Below are 21,801 nucleotides of genomic sequence, written 5' to 3'. Positions count from 1 at the left end.
GACGACCATACAAGGGAAGCATGCTGAGTTCACACAGCAAATCACTAAAGGTAACACAGATATACTAGAATGGAAGAATGTGGGTAAGAAGGGTGCAGCAGCCCCCAAGAAAGAGTTCATCTCTGAAGCCCTGGAGGAAGAGAAAAGGAGCAGCAAGACCTTGAATGTCCTGATCAGAGGCCTAACAGTTGGAGACACCCCTATGTCCAATGCCGAGACCTTGTTCACCAAAATGGGAGTCAACCTTACATGCGGAGACAGCATGGAGGGTTGGTAAAGTTGAAGCTCCAGCAAGACCACTTGTAATGAAACTACGAACAGCTATGGACAGGTCCACTCTCATGAGCATGAGGGCAACCCTGAAAGGAACCAGAGTATTTTTGGATGACGATCTCACGCTGTTGCAGCAGGAGCATCGGAGAGAAGGGATGATACAGATTATGGCAGCAAGAGATGCAGGGAAATGGGCTGCCTACAGGGATGGCAAAGTGATTATTCAAGAAAGAGTTGACAGAGCTGACAAGGGAGAAGGGGAGAAGGAAGAGGGTGAACTATGACAGTGTCAGAGCCGGGAGAAGAGTGCACAAAACAAGCTGAGTATGGCTGTATGGAACTGTAATGGTACACTTTGGTCCGACCCAGGTGGCTTCTCGGAGACATACACAGGTAGAGACATCATCTTCTACACTGAGACACATGAGAGCCTAGAGAGAGGGCTGCCCACAGTGACAGGTACACCTGGGAGTCTGCTCATAGGAGATAAATGAGGAGAGATAGTGGAGTACGAGGCTCTGGAGGTGTAGCTATCCTTTCCAAAACACACTTGAGACCACTCATATCTGTGGAGAGAGGAACAAGCACGTCACTATAGAGGGGCACAGCCCTTATGAGACGATACATGATTATATCATAGAGTTCTCCAGACAGGGAGACACCCTCCTTCTGGGGGATTTCAATGCAAGGACGAGGGACAGGCAAGTGGGCTTACTCGACCTCACATATGAGAGAGATCCCCACACGATGCCAGAGTTAGATGCAGTAGAACTTGGGATTCAGAGACTTTCTGCAGATACTTCACATGTGACAGCATACGGGTGACAATTGCTTGAGTTGGGAGCTGTCCACGACCTCATCATCTACAATGGCCTTCAAAGATGGCCATCATTTGAGGGATTCACATGCTTCCCACATGGAGGCCAGACTAGCACAATGGACTACCTACTGGGCCCATTGGCTTTTGTCTCACAGATACATGACCTCACCATACCCCACCCCCCACTTGGAGCCGACCACTCATATCTGGCCTTCGATGTTCTTGCTACTACACCAGGCACAGAGAGAGTTCCTACCGCTACCCGTACCCACATCCACTTTGACCGTGCCCTTGATCCAGTGTATGTGTGTCACTTGCCAGAGAGCTTCCAGCCTTAGTGGAGGCTGATTTAGACCTCGCCCACCCCTCAGCCACCCTTGTCACAGTGATACAAAATGCTGCCACCAGATCCTTTCCTACGACCCAATCTTCACGCGTACGAGATGGAAAGATGCCTCAAAAACCCTAGTTTGATGATGAGTGCAGAGAGATGCGAGCCCACCTCACACAGGAGCGAACCTTGGGTCAATTGACATCACATGGGGCACACAGGATCTTTTAGCGGTTGACACACCACAAGAGACGAGCCTTCCTTCGCAGAGGAGACCCAACCACTGGGTGGGGATTCCTCGTGAAAAGGAAGCCACCCATCCCCATCACCAATCCGAGCGTGTGGCACACTTACGCATGCTCCTTATATGATGTCCCACGCCCACTACCTGTCATCTATTCACTACGCAGAATGTGCAGGCTGCACTTCGTCAGCTCCACAACCGGAAAGCACAGGATCACGAAGGCCTTCAAACAAAGCACTTCGCACATGGGCAGGAGGTCCTAGCACCAATCCTTGCACGTATGTTTAACCTTGCAGTTTGTCACGGCTTCCCACCAACATGGAGCACCACTATTATCGTACCGATACACAAAGTAGGAGACCTCATGGACACCGAGAACTATCGCACCCTCATGATTGGCCACACACTAGCAAGATCTATGGATCGGTACTAGAGAGAGATATCAACAGTCATACAGAGGCATGGGGCAGCGAGCACTAGGGCAGGCAGGATTCAGGAGGCAACACTCTACTCTAGACCACATTTTCACTCTGAGGGCTATCATTGAGGGGGTGAGGTCCAGACATCATAGAGTCTACACATGCTTCGTAGACTTTCGAAAGGCCTTCGATACTATTCCACGATCCTGCATGATCAGGAGACTACAGGAGATGCAGATCCCGGAGAAGCTGATTTGGGGTGTGATGAGCTTATATGAGTCAGTCAGAGGCAAGGTCCGTGCCCCAGGCGGTCTATCGGATTGGGTCAAGAGCACCATTGGGGTGAAGCAGGGCTGTCCTCGTTCACCGACTCTCTTTGAACTCTACATTGATGAGATCACATCTTTCATAGATCGCCTAGGTGGCGAGGGCTTATTACTAGGGGATCTCCTCATGCAGATATTGTTATATGCTGATGATATAGTCCGTATTTCCTCTTCAATGGAGGGGCTGCAGAGAGATCTAGAGGCTTTAGAGGTGTTTTGCAGAGAGAGAGATCTGACGGTCAACCTTGGGAAAACTAAGTTTATGATCTTCAACACCTCAGAAGTAGTGACTGACTGACTTACTTTCACCTATCGTGGTGAACCAGTGGAGACAGTGCAGTCATACACATATTTGGGAGCAGTCTTCACAAGACCCATCTTCACGATGAAACATGCAGCCCAAGCACGACTCACACGAGGGCGTAGTGCTTTAGCTAGACTAGAGCAGTAGTGTTTCTAGACGCACTTCCAAGATCCACCGATGAAGGGCTGGCTTTTTGACACTAGTGCGGCCAACTATCATGTATGCAACACCTTTCTGGGGGTGTGATCTTCCGAGGATAGAGTGGAGGAGCTTCGAGCGGCTACAAGTGACGATGGGATCCAGGATGATCCGATGTAAGCCCTCAGTTCCACATGAGATAGTACAGGCAGAGTTTGCCATGACACCTCTCCAAGTTGATGCCATCTTTCAGACAGTGACTTTCATCCACAGAGTCTGAGACTTACCCCATTGGAGACTTCCGAGGTTGGCCCTAGAGTCATCCAAATGACTTCCAGGGCAAACACATCATATGCACGCATATCTACATGGCTTGCCATGCACGGTATCCAGATGGATAGGATTCCCCCCTTTCAATATAGCATGGATGCATCTCCTGAGTCGATCCCGCGAGATGAGATCAACCGTATCATACGGTTAGACCTCCTCCAGCTTCACACATCCCAGACTCGGGGGGAGGACCAGGAGCTCCCCACCAAGACCCAGTTTTATCGCGACCACTTCCTAAGAGTATCAGAGGAGGGATTCATTATCAGACCACAGTATCTTGAGGATAGACGAGTCTCCCATGCACTAAGGCTTGCCATTGGTTAGATGCGGGTTTCGTCCCACCAACTAAGGATCGAGGAAGGGAGAGCAGCGGGTATACCCAAAGAGCAACGGGTCTGCACACTATGTGTGCTGGGGGTGGTTGAGACAGAGGAGCATTTTCTTTGTATTTGTCCAGCCTACTACGAGATTCAGGGACGCTACCACTGTCTCTACCTAGAGAAGAGTGGCTTCAGTCCTTTGTCACGACTGATCCATTTCCATGACCAAGTCTGTATCGGGCTTTATCTCTACTCAGGTCCTAGTGTTCCCGGTGCCGTCTGAACCTACCCAGAGGAAGTTCCATACCAACCGTCGGAGCTGCCCAATGCATCCTCTGTGAAAGCACCAGCAGGAGGCAATATACCAGGCCGTGGCAAGAAGGACTTGGTTTGCCACGAAGGCGCGACGTGCAAGGGAGAGTTTGGCCGAGCTCCAATAGAGAAGCTTGCGCCGAACACTCTCAAGGACCGGGGCAATCTGTTGCTCTACTGTGATGTCAATACCCACCTAGCATCCGAGGTATCTCACTGTCTGGCCCCTCGGTGTCCATTTAAAGCCAAAGTCACTCCCCCACTCACGGATCTCTTGTGTCTCCTCAAAGCCCGTGAAGAAGCCTATGGATTTCGTCCAATTGATCCGTATCCGTGAGGCCTCACAATAGATAGCCAGGGCGCCTTTGATTCTCTCTAGACTCGCTGTGGTGCCCTCAACATACAAGGCCGTGTCATCTGCAAACTCCGAGTCAAGGAGCTCCTCCTCTTGTCTGATTGGGAGCCTCAACCCTGTGAGACCCGCCACCTGTGATCTCAAATAGTAGCCCAGAGCCTCCACCACAAACAAGAAGAGGAAGGGAGCTCGTGGGCAGCCCTGGCAGATCGACACGCCTCGCTTGTGTGTCCTCCGATAAGCATCTGACTAAAGCTCCCTGCATATAGCGCTGAAACTCCTCTGACCCATCCGTCTGAAAAACCCAATCTCCTCATAGTGCCCTTCAGGAAAGACCACTCCACCCTGTTGTAGGCCTTCTCAAAGTCCAAGAGAAGGACAGCCAGCAGCTGTGACTCCTCCCTGGACCAATCCACTGCCTCCCAGAACGTGAAGATGTTGTCCAAGATGCCGCGCTCCTAAACAAACCCAGTCTGTGTGTCATGGATGATGTCGGTAAGATGGGGCCGTAACCTCAAACTCGAGACCTTGGCGAGGATCTTGCAGTATCAAGCAGAGTGATTGGCCTCCACTATCGGATATCTGACCTATCTCCCCCTTTCGGGATCAAACAAATCCACCCCCTGCTCAAGGACTGAGGGAGAAGGCCTATGTCAAAAATCTCCTGGCAAGCTAAACGGAAAGGGGTGGAAATAATCTCCCAGAAGTTCCGGAAGAAGGCCGGAGTCAAGCCATCCTCACCCGGGCACTTCTGGGTTGGGAGAGCCTTGAGGGCTTCCCAGAGCTCCTCATCTGTGAAAGGCTCCTCAAGTTTGCTGCATAAGTCCTACAAGACTACTGTCGGAACGTGATCCCAAACTAGCTCTCGGGCCACAAGACCAGCTGGGGTCATCCTCTCCGTCTGAAAGAGCTGGCTGTTAAAACCGGTGGTCATGTCAAGCATCTCCTGCGGGTCAATGTGCATGATACCCTGCAAGTCTCGAAGACGCTGTAGCTGTGTGCCTGTCGATCGAGGCCTAGTGGTATGAAAGAATTGGTTTGTCATCCTGTCCCCTCCTGCACCCATCGGGCCTGGGAGGAGTGGTAGGAGAACTCAGCCCGCCGCAACGCTATGTCTTGAAGCTCGAGACGAGCGCTCTCAATCACTGAGCCACTGAGAAACTAGGTCCTGCTCCCTGAGCCTCTCGATGGAGGCAAGGTCTCTCTTGAAGGGTCCTCCTCCGCCTAAGGGTGTGAGCCTCTGCCAGCAGCTCCTCACTACTCCTCTGAATCGCATCGGCCACCCACACAGCCCAGCCCTCACACGGTGTCATCTCTGACTGCTCTGAAATCCCTGCCATAACCTGCTGAATCTCCTTGTCTTGCCGGAGGTCCTCTGGAATGTGGACCCCCTTCTGGGGGAGACCTCGACGGGGCTGATCCAAGTGAAGTACCACTGGAGAGTGGTCTGACATCGTGGTACCTGCCAAAGTCCCGGTAGATCCGCCTCTGTGTAGTGCCTAATCCCCAACATAGAAGCGGTCTAATCTCTCTAGCAATCCATCGTGTCTCCTCTATCCAAAGGAGAAGAGAAGGCTACCAGGACTCCTGCTGAACTCTGGCTCTCTCCACAGGTCTGCCACTGATAATGAAAATGAACTGCTCCCAGGTGCTACGCTCTGCTGCTGGCATCTCAGAGAACGAGGCGCCGCCCTGCTTGTCTTCCCCAAACTCCAGGCTGTTGAAGTCACCTCCAACAATCCAGGAGTCAACATCCGAAAGACACTCTGACAGCCTCCTCCAAAAGGCTAGGCGGTGCTGTCTACACGCTGGGGCATACACGTTCAGGATCCCAACCCTGGACTCTCCCATCCGAACTCCCATCCAAACTACCCGTCTTGGAATGATCACCCTAATCGTAGACCTCTGGAGCCAACGTCTGTGAGACGGAGATGCAGACCCCTCCCCTCCGTCCTACTGCGGTAGACCACTCCTCTGGACCTCTCCCTGGGAGAAGGTGATGGCATCATCTGATGTCTGCAGCTGAAAACATGTGCTCCTGAATCATAAGGATGTTCACTGCCCACCCTACCACTGTCCTCTGCAGCTCCTACCGGAGTATCAAGTACTGCAGCTAGCTACGAACACGGTTGTGGAGCCCGTGTATGTTCCAACTCACTATGGTCCAACTCATGAGGACGGGGGAGTCGGGAACAAGGCTCTCCTATGAGAGGGTGCCTGTCCTAGAAAGACTGCCTTGTGTGATTTTGCTGGGGGTTTAGAGGGCGAGTAGTCAGTGTCTGTGCGGCACTGTACAAGGGTGGATACCAGCTCAATACCGATCTTCCGTGCCCACTTCATCATGAAGGAGGCTTCCACCCCAAACAACTCCGCATACTTCTGGAGGGGCCAAAAGTGTGCCTGCTCCACCTTTGCCTCCAGCAACAATTTGATAACTCCTGTTGCCAAACCACACACCGGCTCCTCGCACGTGAAGCTTCACTGAAAGTTCACCTCCGCGCCATGGGCGTACGAAAGATCTAGTCCCTGTGGTCCCATCCACTCGTCCATCATGAGTGTAATCTGATTACCCAAAATAGCATCAAACACCTCCGGGGACCACTTCTCCAACCCTGTGGAGACAAATGGAAATCTCCAAACGGGGTGTGTCTGAGATCCCATTGCACTGATCAAACCCCCCTTTTGAGGCTGAAGGACCATGAGCGTTACCTCCAATGTTAGAGGGTATGAGTCCAAAATCTCCAGATAGTTCCAGGGTCCTAACCTCCAGAAGTCCCGTGGTAAGAGACGCCCAAGCTGGAGGTTGGGAGCTACTGACGGGGAGGACGAGTCTCGTCCCTCAGGATCCCTCTCTAAGCGGACCTGCTGCTGCGATGAGGAAGCAGAAGGGGGCGTCATCATTCTTACCTGATGGCCAGGGTGTCGAAGCGGAAGATGCTACCGAAGTGGAGAAGGGGGAGCGAGAGAGAGAGGGGTAGGGACGTGGGGACAAAGGGAGGGGAACGGGTGGTGAGAGGGACCATAGAAGGGGGGGCTGAGGGGGGGGGAGGGGGCGGGGGGAACCCTGGAGGGGGAGGGGGAAGGGGAAGTGAAGAGGAGGAGGGGGAGGCGTCTGGGGAGGGAGAGGTAGGGGGAGGAGGGAAAAGGACGACCTCAGGCCCCCCTGTTGATCAGGCTCGTCGGGCTCTGGATCGGCTCCTCCGCGATCCTAATTGGGCTAGCGTCTGCGGCTTTGCGTCTACGGCTTCCGCCATCGCCGCATCTGGACCTCTTGGGTGTGGAGGCTGAACCTTCGAAGCCGGAGGATCGGCTAGATGGACGGTGGCCCCTATCGTTGGAGGAGGTGGCTCCTGTTGTTCCTCCTTCGAGGCCTCTCGATCAACCCTGTCCCTCTCCCTGCGATTGGCCATCTGCCTGCGGCATTTGCGGGCCTACTTGCTTGGTTTCTTTCTCTTTTTAACCTGTGCCCAATTCCCTTCTGAGGGGGTAACCCATGGGGTCTGTGACTCCTGCTGCTCTTGCCTAAGAGAGGGTGCTAAACTCGGGCCTGCTGACTCTACCTACTCCGCGGAGGAGAGGGGGGAGGCGCACGAGGGAGGCCACAAGGGCAATCTCTGGCGAGGTGACCCATCTGTCTGCACCAAAGACACTGGCCTGGTAACCCGGAGATCTCCACCCTCTGGCGAAGTGTGCCCCCTTCCGGGGTCTCAAGAAGGATCAACTCTAGGAGGGACTCTGGGCTCTCAACCACTAGCCTGATCCTGGGACTCCACCATCTGCTAAAACTGAGGCGGACGACTCTAGCGGGGACTCGAGCAATGTGCCAAATGCCCAACCAATGGAAGGGAGGATGGCTCGATACTCCTTGGGGAGCCCTGGGAAGCGGAGTATGAAGCCTTGGGAAGCGGAATGTGACCGGAAAACGTGGAACATGATTTGTCGTATTCATGTCCTCCACTGTAAACCCATGATACCAAGGAATGAGGTAGACAAGATGCGGGCCAAGGACGATGGGGCTCTGCTCCACAAGTGTCAAGGCAGTGTCGAGGGAGCTCAGTTGGATGAGGAAAATGCCTCGTCCATAGATGGTGACCTCCTGGATGTGGTCTCCCTCTAATGCCAAGCCCACTCTCGCACCTGTCTCCGTATAGGTGTGAGGCCCACAATTCTACCCACAAGCACCTTCTCCAGGAGGGACTGAACTGCCTGTTGTACATGTTGCTTGTCAGCTAGGGAAAGAAGAACCTTAACGGCTGTGGGATTCGAGGGTGCTGCGATAGAGCCCCTCTGACCAGATCAAGGGTCACCACCAAGGTCCTTTCGCCTTAACAAGCACAAGTGCGCCCGCTGCAAGGAGAAAGAAGAAAAGGAGGGTGAGGAAGAAAAGCATCAGAGGGGGAGGCGAAGGCAAGGCAGGTGAAGGAGGGGGCAAGGATAGAAAAGGAAGCAGGGCAAAAGGCGAAGAAGGAAGGAGGGCGAGAAGGCGAAGAGGGAGAAAATGAGGAAATGAGAGGGCAAGAGAGCGGAGAGGAGGCGGGAGAGGGGGGGAGCCGATGGGGGAGAGGAGGACGACGCGGGGGTGGAAGAGACGGAGGTGGCGGGGGGCGAAGGTGGAGGAGATGGAGGCGGAGATGGAGGTGGCGGGAGCGGGCAGGGCTGGCGGAGGTGGAGGAGAGCGAGCGGGGCTGGCAGGGGCGCAGCAGGTGGGGGAGGCAACAAAGGCGGAAGCAGGAGGGGTGGATGGGGGGCAAGGAGATTGGAGCAGAAGGGGCGGCAGAAGCAGAAGGGGCGGGAGCAGAAGGGGAGGCGGGGAGGGCGAGGGAGTGCAAAGAGGGAGCAGAGGGGGGTGTACGGGGCGAGGCAACGGGGCAGCCAGGGGGGTGCGGCGGCTCAACAGGAGCTCACGGGGAGCCTTATTTACTCAGATGTGATGTACAGGTTCTCATGTTATCATGGATGATTCGAGGTAAGCCATCCGTTCCTCACCAGATCATTCAGGCTGAGTTTGGGTACCCCATTACCGCTAGATGCTGCATTTCAGGTGATCACGTATCTGTACCGAGTCAAGGAGTATGGGGATTACACCTCTCGGCGTAGCAAGCTACCATGGCTAGCACTGTCCTCTTCTATGGCACTTGCAGCAAGAGGGGACCAGAGGCGCTGGTATGCATGCACAGAGAGATGGTTTGAGCGACTCGGGCTCCATATGGATAGAATACCTCCCTTCCAGTACAACATGGATGCTCTGTTCTCTCCCCTCCTATCACACGAGGTCAACCAGCTAAGGATCTCTTACAGCTACACACATTTCGGACCTGGTTGGGACCAGGTGAACTCCCAGTGAAGCTTAGCTTCTACAGAGATCACTAATCCATGAGGATCTCTTACAACTACACATTTCGGACCTGGTTGGGACCGAGTGAACTCCCAGTGAAGCTTAGCTTCTACAGAGATCACTTCTTACATATTACAGCGGAGGGTTTCATTGACCCCCCAGGATACACGCAAATCTACTTACCCCACTCACTGAGGATCTCTATTGGGTAGTTCCGGATCTCTTCACATAGACTTCGTATAGAGAGCGGCAGAGGAGAGCGACTACCCAGGGAGAGGTGCATATGCACATCATGTGACATGCAGGAGGTTGAGACAGAGGAGCACTCCATCTTCGGGTGTCTTGTTTACTATGAGATCTGAGGGCATTTCTACTACCTCTTCAAAGATAGCTAATGGGATTTTGGCCCGATTCCTCTCCTACCCAGACCAGTGATGTTTGGCAGGTTTCCTTCATGAGGTACTCAGACACCGCGAGAGGATACTTCGAGCACGGAGACAGCAGTAGACTTTTTCCTTGGCTGATCCCTCTCAAAGCTCTATCACGAAGTATTTTCAGCCAGACCACATGGACCCCCACGAGACGAGGCCTCGACATGACCGTGACCCGGAGCCAGTGACCTGACAGCTCAAACAGAGGGTGGAGACATCCCCTCCCTGTTTAGAGTCGAAGCCCGACCGACAAAGGTCACAATAGTCCTGGTTAGACACAGAGCTATGACCAGGAGACGTGCCAGGGCTGCACTTGTGAGTGGCCAACAGCACTCGATCGCCAATTCCATCCACCTTGATGTCCTGGTGATGATGATGATGAGATTGATATTTAGTCGACCACCAAAATGACTATGTTGTACTTAGGACTTAGTGATGGTGTGGATGCTCGTTTAGTAGCTCCACCACCACAGCTCGTTTGTACCAGGTTTTTCAGTCTTATAGACCCATCGGTCTTCCGAAGACTTTAATAAACTTTATTTCTCTCTCTCTCTCTCTCTCTCTCTCTCTCTCTCTCTCTCTCTCTCTCAAACTACTGAAGCAGCCAGCCAAAAAGCTAGGAAGCTACTTGAAAGAGGTTTTGCAACATCGCAACCAGTACTTGCAACATCGCAACAAGGTACTGGGTCTAACACACACGCTAGACCAACACGTACTAAATACATGACAAGTTTGAAAATTGTCTCACTGGATGTAAGGGATCACTATTAATTGATAGTGGTCACCAATTCCATAGATCCTGAAGGGTCTCTAATACAATCATATCATATCATATGAACGCATCCCGAGCAGCTATGCATATAGAATACTTCACTGTTGATGGATCACCAACTGAGATTGTTTCATCATACACCTATCTAGGGTTCTCTTTTCTGGTCCTATTTTTATGATGAGACTGACAATGCAGGCCCGTTTGAGAAGAGGATCTACCTTGTTAGCCAGGCTTGAGAGATAGTGCTTCCACTCACACTTTCAGGACCCTCGGACCATGGCTCTCTTTTTTGACTCCTTGGTCCGGCCAGTAAGCATGTACGGTAGCCATTGTTGGGGACTGGATCTCGGATGCAGAGAGGACTCCGGTAGGGCGTCTCCAAGTTCTCAAGCCGTCGCGGATGATGCGCAATAAGCCATCAGTTCCTCATCAAATCATTCAGGCTGAGTTTGGGTAGTCTCCGCTACAACTAGATGCGGCATTCCAGGTCATCACTTGTCTGTGCCGTGTCAGAGGATACGACAACTGCACTTCAGGGCAACTAGACTACCACAGCTAGCACTATCCTCTTCTATGACCCTGACAGCTGAGGGTGATCAGAGATGCTAGTATGCACGCACATGCAGATGGTTTGAGAGTTTGGGGCTCCACATGGACAAATTACCCCCCTTCCCGTTCACCATTGGTGCACCATTTCTCTCACTTGGGCCTGTATCATGAGGTCAACCAGGTCATACGTGAGGAACTTCTACAAGTACACATATTCGGGACCTGGTTGGCATTGAGTGAGCTCCCAGTGAAGCTCAACTTCTACAAAGATCACTGTTTGCACATTTCCGACGGGACATTTGGAAGCATGGGACTCTAGGTTCTAGAGCGACTGCCAAAAGGTGGGAGCGTTTCTGCAAGGCATGGCTTTCTATATCCTTACTACGAGAAGTATTCGCTGGTTGTATACTCCGCCACCTTGATTGTTAGCCCCTATTCCAGAGATTTCCCAGGCAGTATGCTGGGTTCTCCGAAAACAGGTTGGCCCTTTTATGGCATCAACCAGCTCTCTTTCTTTTCCCATTCAGCACTGCTTTTGGTTTTTGCTGATTTGTATGGTGGTTTATTTCAAGCATAAATAGAAGTTCATGTGCTTGCTGGGCCGATGTCCAGTCTCCTATTGACTTGGCATGTCTAGAAGTCTGGGTCACGATCATGGGGTCTCCCAGCTACATCTTCTCCTATGAAGAAGTCATATGTGATCTCATGCTGTCTGGGCCGGGTCTCATGGTCTTTGGACCACATAGGTAATTTTGGCCTTCTAAAGTCTTTTCTAAGGCTTCTTTCTTTCTTTCTTTTCTCCCGACTCTGTACATAGTTATTGCTCATCTACCCACTGTTTCATTCTGCATTGTTGAGAGCAAACTCCCCTGACAACCTCCATTTGTCCCTACATCCATTAGCTCTCACCTTTCAATATGGATTTGCCGACTTGCCATTGCCTTTTCCAGGTGCAATTAATAAGCTGCAGTCTCATAGATTGTAAAAGAGCTCTTTTCCCCCTGTCATGCTTGAACGCCCTGAGATCCAGGGTGTATCTATTTTTACAAAGCATGACAAAATGTGCTCTCTCTATGACAAGCTTTTCATATGCCATGCACATTTAGACCAAGAACTTGTGCCTTCCTTGTGCCATTATCTTTTACATAAGTATACCCAATGTTAACCAAACAATTTCTACCGTGGTTGGCCATTCTTCTATCCATTCACACTAACAATGTCTTGAGATTACAGACATCATGCTCCTCGGTCCCCTCATATTGTTGCTTATACAAAAAAGAATTTGAAGTTCTGAAATAAATCTCTCTGTGCCTCTGCTTAGACTTGAAAACACTTTCCCGCTATTCCAAGTTCTCATAGAGTCCACTGCAAGAGGCGTGTTCACCAATGCTCACATGGCATTAAGGCTCTAAGGGAAGCATACACATCAGCAAAAACTTCTTTCTTTAAGTATAGTGATTCAATAGACTCTTAGTTTCTTCTATTGTCAAATTAATAGATTCCATACTTATTCTGAACATTATCCCAGCATACACTGAACAAGGTTCAGTTAGTTAAAATGGCTATGTATTGCTTACAACAACAACAACCCCATCTAATTCTGCCAGCTCTGCATCACTAGCCTCGTTCATAATGTCGAATGCATGCCTGATTCTCTCTGTCTTTAACACCTGCAAAAGGGTATTCAGACTTATGGTTACAACAATGGAACACTAACAATTTGAAATTCCTCCAGACATAGTCAGCAAGCCTGAAAGCATTTCCAGTTGTCGGATCCACATCGCACTGATTACAAAATACACCCATAAGTCTTCAAGAATAGATTACAGTCTCTTTAAGTAAGGATTGCTACCCTATATGAATAGTATTTGGAATTACGATTAGTGCTTGAACAAATCCAATCAATTCAGTACACCTCATTCAGAGACGTGCTGTGTGAAGAAATGAACTAACATTGCAGCTTGTTTAACGACAAACCTCAAACCAGTGCTGTTGACCTCTACTCATAAGCTGTTATTTAATTTCTCTTTACCTTTGTGTTGATTTTTGCACGGCTGAAAAGTGGAGACACCTCTTCCCAAGTTTTTGATGCCGTTTTCTTCCCACTAAAGGGGTTGATTATAACCTGACGGCAAGCACTCAGAAGAGTTACAACCTGTATACTTTCCAGAAAACTGGTTTAAGAATTCTATTGAAACTTCTCATGTACCAGGAGAGCCTTAGGCCGCTTGTTGTCTTCATCTATCAAGCATTGGATTTGATTTGACCATTTCTTGCAAACAGCTGGATCTAGATGCCAGAATATATACGATTTGGGAATCCATGTTCCTTTCTGAATGGAGGACTTTTGGTATGCATGGACAGCAAAATGATGCACCTAAACTTTTTGCAGAGACTTTATGAGAAGATCATCAGAAGACATTAAATGGATTGAAAGAAATGTAAACCAGTTCTTCAAACAAAAAATTGGTTTGTACCATCCTCAATGCATTATTAGCCTCTTTTGAACATGGCAAAGATGGATCGCTTGCACTTTGCTGATTGCACATTTCCTCAAAAAATTCAACTGCGTATATTTCTGATAAAGACAGACTGTTTGAAGCATCGCCACTCTCTGATGGACCACAGCAACACATGAATCCAATGCCCTGGAAAAAGTTACAAGTTTAAAGTATGGATATCTGGATAACTCGGAACTTTTTTAATTAGAAAATGCAAGCTCAAAGAAGAGCCACAACCATTAGTCCTGAGACAACATAAAGTACTGCCTTAGCAAACTGTAGGCATTTCTTTGGAGAATTATTACAGCAATTCTAATTATCGCAATCAGAAAGTCCAGAGACTGCACACACCCTTTGCATTTTGTTATTTGCAAATTGTAGATTATAGAATAGTGATTACTTTTGTGTGGAAGTAAGTGTATAGTCAAGCCACCTCAAGCATTGACTCCTTGAAACAGAGACCCGTGCTTCATCCCTGTGCATTTGTCAAATGCTCATGAGACCAAGCGTGCAACAACTATGAGCTCAATGATCACCTTACACTCACCGCTCAATTGAGCAACTTGGAAGTACTGGTCATACTTATAAACATCAACTCTATCGCTGACTTGAGCAATTACTTCACTGATTCAAATCAACTTCCTCATAAACATTTCTTTGGGGCTATGGGTTTTCAGCTTGCATGCCAAAGGATTTTCAACCATAGCCACGAAGAGCTCAAAGCGCAGAAATAACTCTGATTTCTATTTCATGGGATAGATCCATGTGGATCTGGAAAAATCATCAATGAACGTAACAAAAAATTTACAGCCATCAAGTGAGATGGTATGAACAAAAAGGCTCCATTCAAAGGAGTTGGGAGCATATATCCCACATATCATTTATAAGACGCTGCAATTGAGAAACAGAGACCATCAACCTTTTGTGATCAGAAACTCCGAGACTGCTCAGGCACCCTTTCCATCAGTGATTACTTTTCTGTGGAGATAAGTGTATAGCCAAGCAACGATTTTAGGAAATGGAGGCCCCATTTTGTCAATGTTCATGAGAACAAGCATGGAACTACAATGAGCCTAATGATCTCTTATGCTCACCATTCAATTCAGGACTTGCAAGTACTTTTCATACGCCCCTACTGGTCCATCTACCCACATTCCTATGTAGGTATCAAGCTCCTGAGCTTTTTTCATAAGAGGGCTCACAGGTGGGGCATTGACCCTATATCTCCAACAGCATACATTTACACATACACACACATGACCATATGACATCATATAAATTTCCTTTGTATTGACTTTGTGGTAAGATTTAACTTCAAGTTAATCCCAAGCATCATAAACTAAATCAATATCCCCAGTTGGAGTCTTGCCTTAAGGAGCATTCCCTCAGAAAGCTTCAAAACATAAACCTTGCCATTATGGGGGTATCAGCAAGTTTGGCATCCCTGGTCATGTCATCACCACCCAGAAAGGCTTTTATATATAGAGACATAAACATATCGCTTGTTATTGGAATTCTCCAAGTGTAATTAGAATAGAAAACTCTTAACATTGAAGAGAATCACCAATCATACACAGTCTTGACAACCAGAGGGGACCAACATTGTCATCACTCTAATGTTATGACCTCTTTTTAGAAAAAGAACAAGAAAATACAGAAAGGAACCACTCGAAAGGAGAGGGCAGGGGTGCCACCAGGTCCCAGGGGTTGGCCGGGGGGGGGGGGGTGTATTTCTAGATCTGTTAACATGGCAACAAGAATATCTTACAAGTTTGTCTTCAACTTCTGCAGTGTGCCAAACTAGACGATCGTGAGAAAGAACCATAGTGACCAAGCCACAATTGTCCAAGTGGAAGTCGGTATCCAAAAGAATATCTTCCCTGCTGCCACTGTACCTTGAAGAAGTCCGATCAAGATGCCCGTATCCCCCACAATTGTCCTGAAGCTCCTCAAAATGAGCTTCATGCCGCAATCGCTTTTTACCATACTTCACTGGTGATGAAGCAAACAACATGTGGTCTACATCCATAGACTCACCCATTTTGGGAGCTTTTCTTGATACCTTCTCAAATTTGAAACCGCACAATGCTTCTCTGCAAAAGCAAACTCTCATTTAAAACATATACAAAAAATTCATTGGCAAAAAATTCAGTTTCAAGATCCTAGCCATATGTTTGTGATCGTCCACAGTATGCAATCTTATGTATACTATATTTTGCAAAGTCATCAAAAAATCAACAAGAGACCAACTGCCAAATCAGCCAACTATACGACATGAGACATTTATTAGAAATGTCACTGACCCACCCCATATGAGAAGGACAAGGGGTCATGAGACTTGGGAAGGTAGTGTTAACTGAAGCAGGGAGCTGTACAGCAATCTGGACCTGTTTGGAGGGTTGTATCCATCAGAGATTGGAGCAGCAGGGCTGGGATTGGCCGGCAACACGTCTGCATGGCAGCAGGGCTGCACGACAGCAGATGGGCTGCACAGCCAGGGTGTATTTATAGGCCTGGCAGTAGATAACTGCAGCAGCAGCAGGTTGGTGGCTGAACAGCAAGAGTCGGGCCAGATCTGCAGTCATGTAGGTGGGGCACACGTGGTCTGTGTCTGCAAACACCAGTCAGGTGTAAAGGGAAGGGAAAGAGGGAGGGGGAAGCAGGGCCGGGGGGGGGGGGGGGGGGGCGGGGGGGGGCGTTGTCGTTGCACACTCCAGCAAGCAAATACTGAAGCCATTTGCAGGCAGCATGGGCTGAGGAGTGTGTAGCTTTGTCTTCTGTGAGATCTCAGCAATGCCATCTCTCATGATTGGTGTTTTAGCCCAGTATGCAGGTGCTGTGAACACTCGTCAATGAGAATTCTTACCTGTAGTTTTCTGCATAGTTGCAAGTTCATTTGGTCTCACATCCTGCTTGAATTGCCTAGGTATGCACTGTACAAGTTTGAGTTGACACCACTTTCAAGGGAAAGACAACAGTCTGAGGAATGTAATGCATCCCAACTACAGTGACATCCTCTGCAGCTGTTAATTATATTACAGTCAATGATTGGAATGTTGCAAAAGCTAAAGAAACCCTCCTACACTCCATCATTTTTTTTGAATGAATGGTAAATGAGAAGGGGAAGGGGAAATCGAACCAAGAGAGTGGGAGTCAAATGAATAGGCTTCTCTTACACTTGCAGCTCTAGCGTTGCATAACAAAAGGAAGACATACTTAAAAAGAAAAGTAACACTTGTGTCGTCATCAGTGCCCAAGCATAAGCAGCTATACTGGGTTTCTACTGGTTTCTAGGCATGAAAAGCAAGCCCAGCTTTTAGGAACCACATGCTTTCTAGTTGGCTGGCCTACTTCATACATTAAGGCCTCTAGGCTCCCAGTTGTATTGAGAATTGTACCTAGACTCTACTCCCACGTGAGCCGCCTTATACAAAGCGATTTCTATTGCAATCAAGACCGGGGGGGGGGGGGGGGGGGGGGGCTTATTTATGGGTGTGTTTTTGTTCTCTCCCTCCCTCTCCCACCTTCTATCCCTACTATGTTTCATCCTTCTTGCTGCAATTGAAGTTTCCAGCCCCGTTCACGGCTTGTTTCAATGCCAATTTTCTTTGCTAGCTTTGTACCAATTAGGAAGTCATGGCATAGGTTGTGTTCGTACTAGGTATGCTAATTTGGGGATTAGCACATAGGTACATAACAAGCCTTCCCCTAGCCCAGTAGACATCCGGATCCCAGACCATGGACATCCCATTCACAAGGGAGGAATCGGACTAGCTTGCTAGCTTCCCATGCCTATGGCCAAGATCCACAATCAAGATACTAATCAATGAATTCCCATGGCTAAAGTCCTCATGCCAATATATTGCCTAGGCCTGTTGGGTATCCTGGTCACCTCCCCACTTGTGAGCCCCAAATGAGGAGGACATGGGGGGGTACAGAAAGAAAGGCGAGAGATATGCCACATGGGCAGAGAGAGAGGCTTCTATAGGGGCAAATCTGAGATGGAGTCCAAGACTGCCACATGGGCAGCAGGGACACATCATGCGCATGCGTGCGCTCACACACACACACAGACACACATACACACATACACACATGAATTGCTGTAATGAAAATGCCAACACTTGCTACAATGAAAGCATACAATTGGGGATGCAGCAAAATGAGCCTCAAATATAGTAAACACTACCTAAGGAGTGAGGAGGCGAGAGCGAGAAGCTTCTTGGTGCCTTCTCATAGAAGCTAGGGCTTCATCCTCATTCTATGTGGCAGAGTGACACATTGTGTCCAATCAAAATGCATCAAAGACATGCAAGAGATGCAAAACCTGCATCTGATTGGCTACCCTAGAGTGAGTGGCATGGTGAGTGCGTACTTGTGTGACACATGGCAAGGCCACATGAGATGGACTTTGTGGAATGGTGCCATGTGGCAACCATCCCCTTCATCCATGATGGATGTATGTGGTGGTTTGCCACATCATGTGGCTCCTTAAAAGCTATAACCCCTATCCATGACATAACATCATGAGTGTCATAACGTGGGACCTTGTACTTAGTCTTATTGAAGATAAGCATATCATTTAGAAAGACAACTACAAATTTGTTTAGATAGGGTCTAAGCACTCATTACATTGAAAATAACCTTTATGGGTTCTCAAAGTAGTTTTGGGTACATCATCAAGATGGATCGTTACTTAATGGTACCTAGAACGTAAATCAATTTTACTAAAGTGCTTAGCTCCTTGCAATTGATCAAGGAAATGCAAGGCATTGGTACTTACTTTTAACTGTCACTTATTAAGGGCACGAGAATCTATACATAATCACATAGATCCAATTTTCTTTTTTACTAAGAGATTTGGAGCAGCCCATCGAGAACTAAAGAAATCTTATGCGATTCGAGAGCAACCGCTGAGAGGCGGAAACGTTTCTGCAAGGCATGGCTTGCAGAGACATAGTAAATCCCTCTTTTAGATATGAGTACATTCATTACATAGAAAACGGTGGAATCGGATTGAATGTCTTGTTGTCTTTTGGGATTTCACTTAAGGGTAGGAATAAGGATCACACTTGCTTTTATTGTGGGGACAAGAAGCTCAACAACAAGATTTTTGTCAATAACAAAGGAATGGAGAAAAATATGTCTTACTAGTGCTAGTAGTGTGGCATTGATGAAATGTTTTGACATGGTTGAGGGTCTTGTAGTGATGCCCCTACACAAACAACTAGAATCAAATAAACAATGCACAAAATTACTGCAAGAAGATAATAAAACCTACATTTATGAAACATCAATCCTTATCGGTTTGACATCAATTTATCATTCTCAAAAGTCATATTCTCAATATCATTGGCGCTCCCATCTTGGATGTCTTGCAATTAATATATACATTAATGTCACCAAATTGCCTTGATCTTGCATAGCTTAATTTTGAGAATTGATAATAAAATAATTTTTGGTGTCTAGTCTTTACGCATTTTCCATTTTGCTTTGACTTTCTCTCATCATGAGATCTCAAAGTCAAATCTAAATCCTCTTAAGGTTTACATATTCTCAGATCACTGAAATACCAAAGTCCATGTTATAGTTTCCTAACATTCATCAATTTCATTAATGTCTAGTTAGATTGCTACTATAGCCTCTGTGTTCTCTCCTATAGCCAACATTGTAGAAATTCTTACAACGGATTAGAAATTAGAATGTAAAGGTCTCATAAAATAGAATTCATTTCTCCATCTCTAGTGATCATGGTAGTCTTACATTTCCTTATATAGAACACTCTCAATCGTTATCAAAATATGACAAATGACCTTGGGATCCAATTTGGCCAGCATTAAAATTAGCCACCATTGTTGGTCATTTGCTTGGTCGCTCAATAGTTCTATTGTCCAATAGACCATCAGAGCCGAGAATGACTTTTTGTAGAAATTGGCTTCTAGGTAGAGATAGATAGCACACGAAGAGTGGAAAGCTCCTCGTGACTGAAGTGGTTGCTCTACTATCCATGTACCAAGCATCGCCCATACACCATTTGCACAAGGAATCCCTTCTCCATAGAAGGCATTCTCCTAAACCCTTGGGCTTCAATCTGTTCTTACCACGATGCTTTTTCCAATAATACGTTAGTACTTCCCTTGCTTTCCATAATATAAGACTTTCCTTTGCTTACGATCTCACAAAAAAACATCCCTTGATAAAGCTTGCAGCTGGTACAAAGGTTTATTCATAGTCTATGCCATATCTGCTTCGTATGTGTGGCCCATCTCATCTTGAGGAAGCCTGACTCTCTATACTCATTTGCAACCGATTGGCGTCCTTTCTTCTATCAAACCTATACTTTCATGAAATCATCATGTTCCTTTTCCCCTGGAAAATACTTGCCGACTAATTGCTTTATCATCAAAGATTCTGCAATTATTCCTCTTGAATCAACAATCCCACGACCTTACTGCTCATTGTAGAAGAAGAACCACAAAGCCCTTGGATATAACTCAACAATCCAGATGGGAAGAAAAAGAAGCCATCATCATTATAATTTGTGAGATTCTATTAAGCCACATATTCACGTGAACTAACGGAATGTCCCAAAATCTTTGGAGGAGGAATGGAATACGTGTATGAGACCGCCAATCCAACAAAGCTTCCTTACCTCGAATTTCCAGTTGCGTAGTTTCGGGGGGGAGAGAAGCTAATCACTTGACAGAGGACCTTACAATTAACTTTCAGCTACTGGGTACAGAGGATGTGGGCATGGTGTATCGTCGGCTGCTGTCAACCCAAGCACTTATAGGAACAGTCAGCCGTGAACTAAGCAGCGAGCTTCGAAACTGAAAGTGCATCTGATCAAATAGAGAATGAAACAAGTGATGGTTTTTACCTTTGGCCTTATCCAAACAAAGGACAGTTATTGAGGAGAGAGCCACACTGACTATAGAGGCTTAAGCGAAAGAAAAAACAAGGTCAACAAAATGCGCGCAAACAAAAGAACTCCAAGGAAAGAGGACAGTCAAGTCTGGTGAAGGCGAAAGGCTGAAAATTTCCATTCCCTAAACGAGAAATCCGTTTAAGAAATGAATTGCGGGGAGGGGCCAGAGACCTGAGCGCGAGGGATGATTTGAAAGACCAGAGAGACGACGAGATCATGGGGTGAGGACGTCCATTGCTGCTGATCACCTGCTGTGGACTCTGGCGAACATCAAGGTGACCGGCACATCTACAGGCAATGCTAGGAACTGAAGAGCTATGCTGAGGAAAATGTTCATACATAGCCACAAATTTACGGAATGAGTGCTCAATATTCCTCCGTTCTACCCACGGCACGTGGCATTTAATTATTCGCTTTGTGATGCACGTGCCTTTAAGTTTTCAAACCTATCCTCCTCTCGAAAGTCGCAACTATCCAAATTGTGGCTAAGCGCACAGTCACACGCATGGCTTCTACTTCGGCAAAACTGCTTTTGGTTGTCACGTTCACGCCAAAAGTTACGGTTGCAAGCAACAAATTTCTCCCATTGGTGGTGCTGTTGGTGTTGCATGTGCATTTAATTAAATAACGAAGGTGTCACGCTTGTAGAGGCCATCCTAAAAGCATTTAATGCATAGAGAACCAACTACTTCGCCCTTTTTCGTTAGACCACTTTGCCTAATTTGAGAAGTAGGGGCCATGCTTGACCATGCCCTAAGGGCACCCATAAATTCCCGCCCCGGAAGTTTCTCACCATGCGCACATGCACCACTTTTGGCATAGTTCAAGTAGGGAAGGCAATCGGATGCCTACCAGATGCAATCAGGCTACACAAACAGGCAAGGACTGGCAAGAGGGGGATATCCAATAGGAATGAACAACCCTGCTTCACTTGCCTATAGGATTTCTATCCTAACATGTGCCCATAACATCGATAGATTCCAATGAGCTTCAAGCTGACATGTGCCCCTAATTCTAATAACATTTGGTTTGCTAGAAATTCACTAGTCTTCAGGAGTACCAACGTGCTCTCTACGGTCAGGTATGATATTAGACAGGACTTTTTGAGAAGTT

At 47.8% G+C, this 21,801-nt stretch overlaps 1 protein-coding gene across 7 annotated transcripts in view; it reads right to left on the bottom strand.

Moving 5' to 3' along the window:
- The window catches only part of ACD5 (Diacylglycerol kinase family protein), a 74,899-nt gene extending 53,886 nt beyond the window's left edge, over positions 1-21,013 (bottom strand). Inside the window, exons 1-7 of one of the 7 annotated variants that reach the window (XM_087390538.1) lie at positions 20,860-21,013; positions 18,912-18,987; positions 15,529-15,853; positions 13,737-13,907; positions 13,469-13,636; positions 13,292-13,384; positions 12,837-12,929 (exon numbers count right to left, since the gene is read on the bottom strand). In XM_087390538.1, coding sequence (XP_087246664.1) covers positions 12,837-12,929; positions 13,292-13,384; positions 13,469-13,636; positions 13,737-13,907; positions 15,529-15,801 — 798 coding nt within the window. In that variant the 5' untranslated portion in view covers positions 15,802-15,853; positions 18,912-18,987; positions 20,860-21,013. Of the gene's footprint in view, positions 1-12,836; positions 12,930-13,291; positions 13,385-13,468; positions 13,637-13,736; positions 13,908-15,528; positions 15,854-18,911; positions 18,988-20,412; positions 20,586-20,859 lie in introns of those variants that run through there. The other 6 variants (XM_087390539.1, XM_087390540.1, XM_087390537.1 and 3 more) reach the window with 6 other exon arrangements.
- Between the last annotated feature and the right edge of the window lie 788 nt (positions 21,014-21,801).

Source organism: Dipteris shenzhenensis, chromosome 19, assembly GCF_047967505.1.
Source record: "Dipteris shenzhenensis isolate YYH24624 ecotype China chromosome 19, Dip_SZ_1.0, whole genome shotgun sequence".
Lineage (NCBI taxonomy): Eukaryota > Viridiplantae > Streptophyta > Polypodiopsida > Gleicheniales > Dipteridaceae > Dipteris > Dipteris shenzhenensis.
This window is presented reverse-complemented; position numbering and strand designations above follow the sequence as displayed.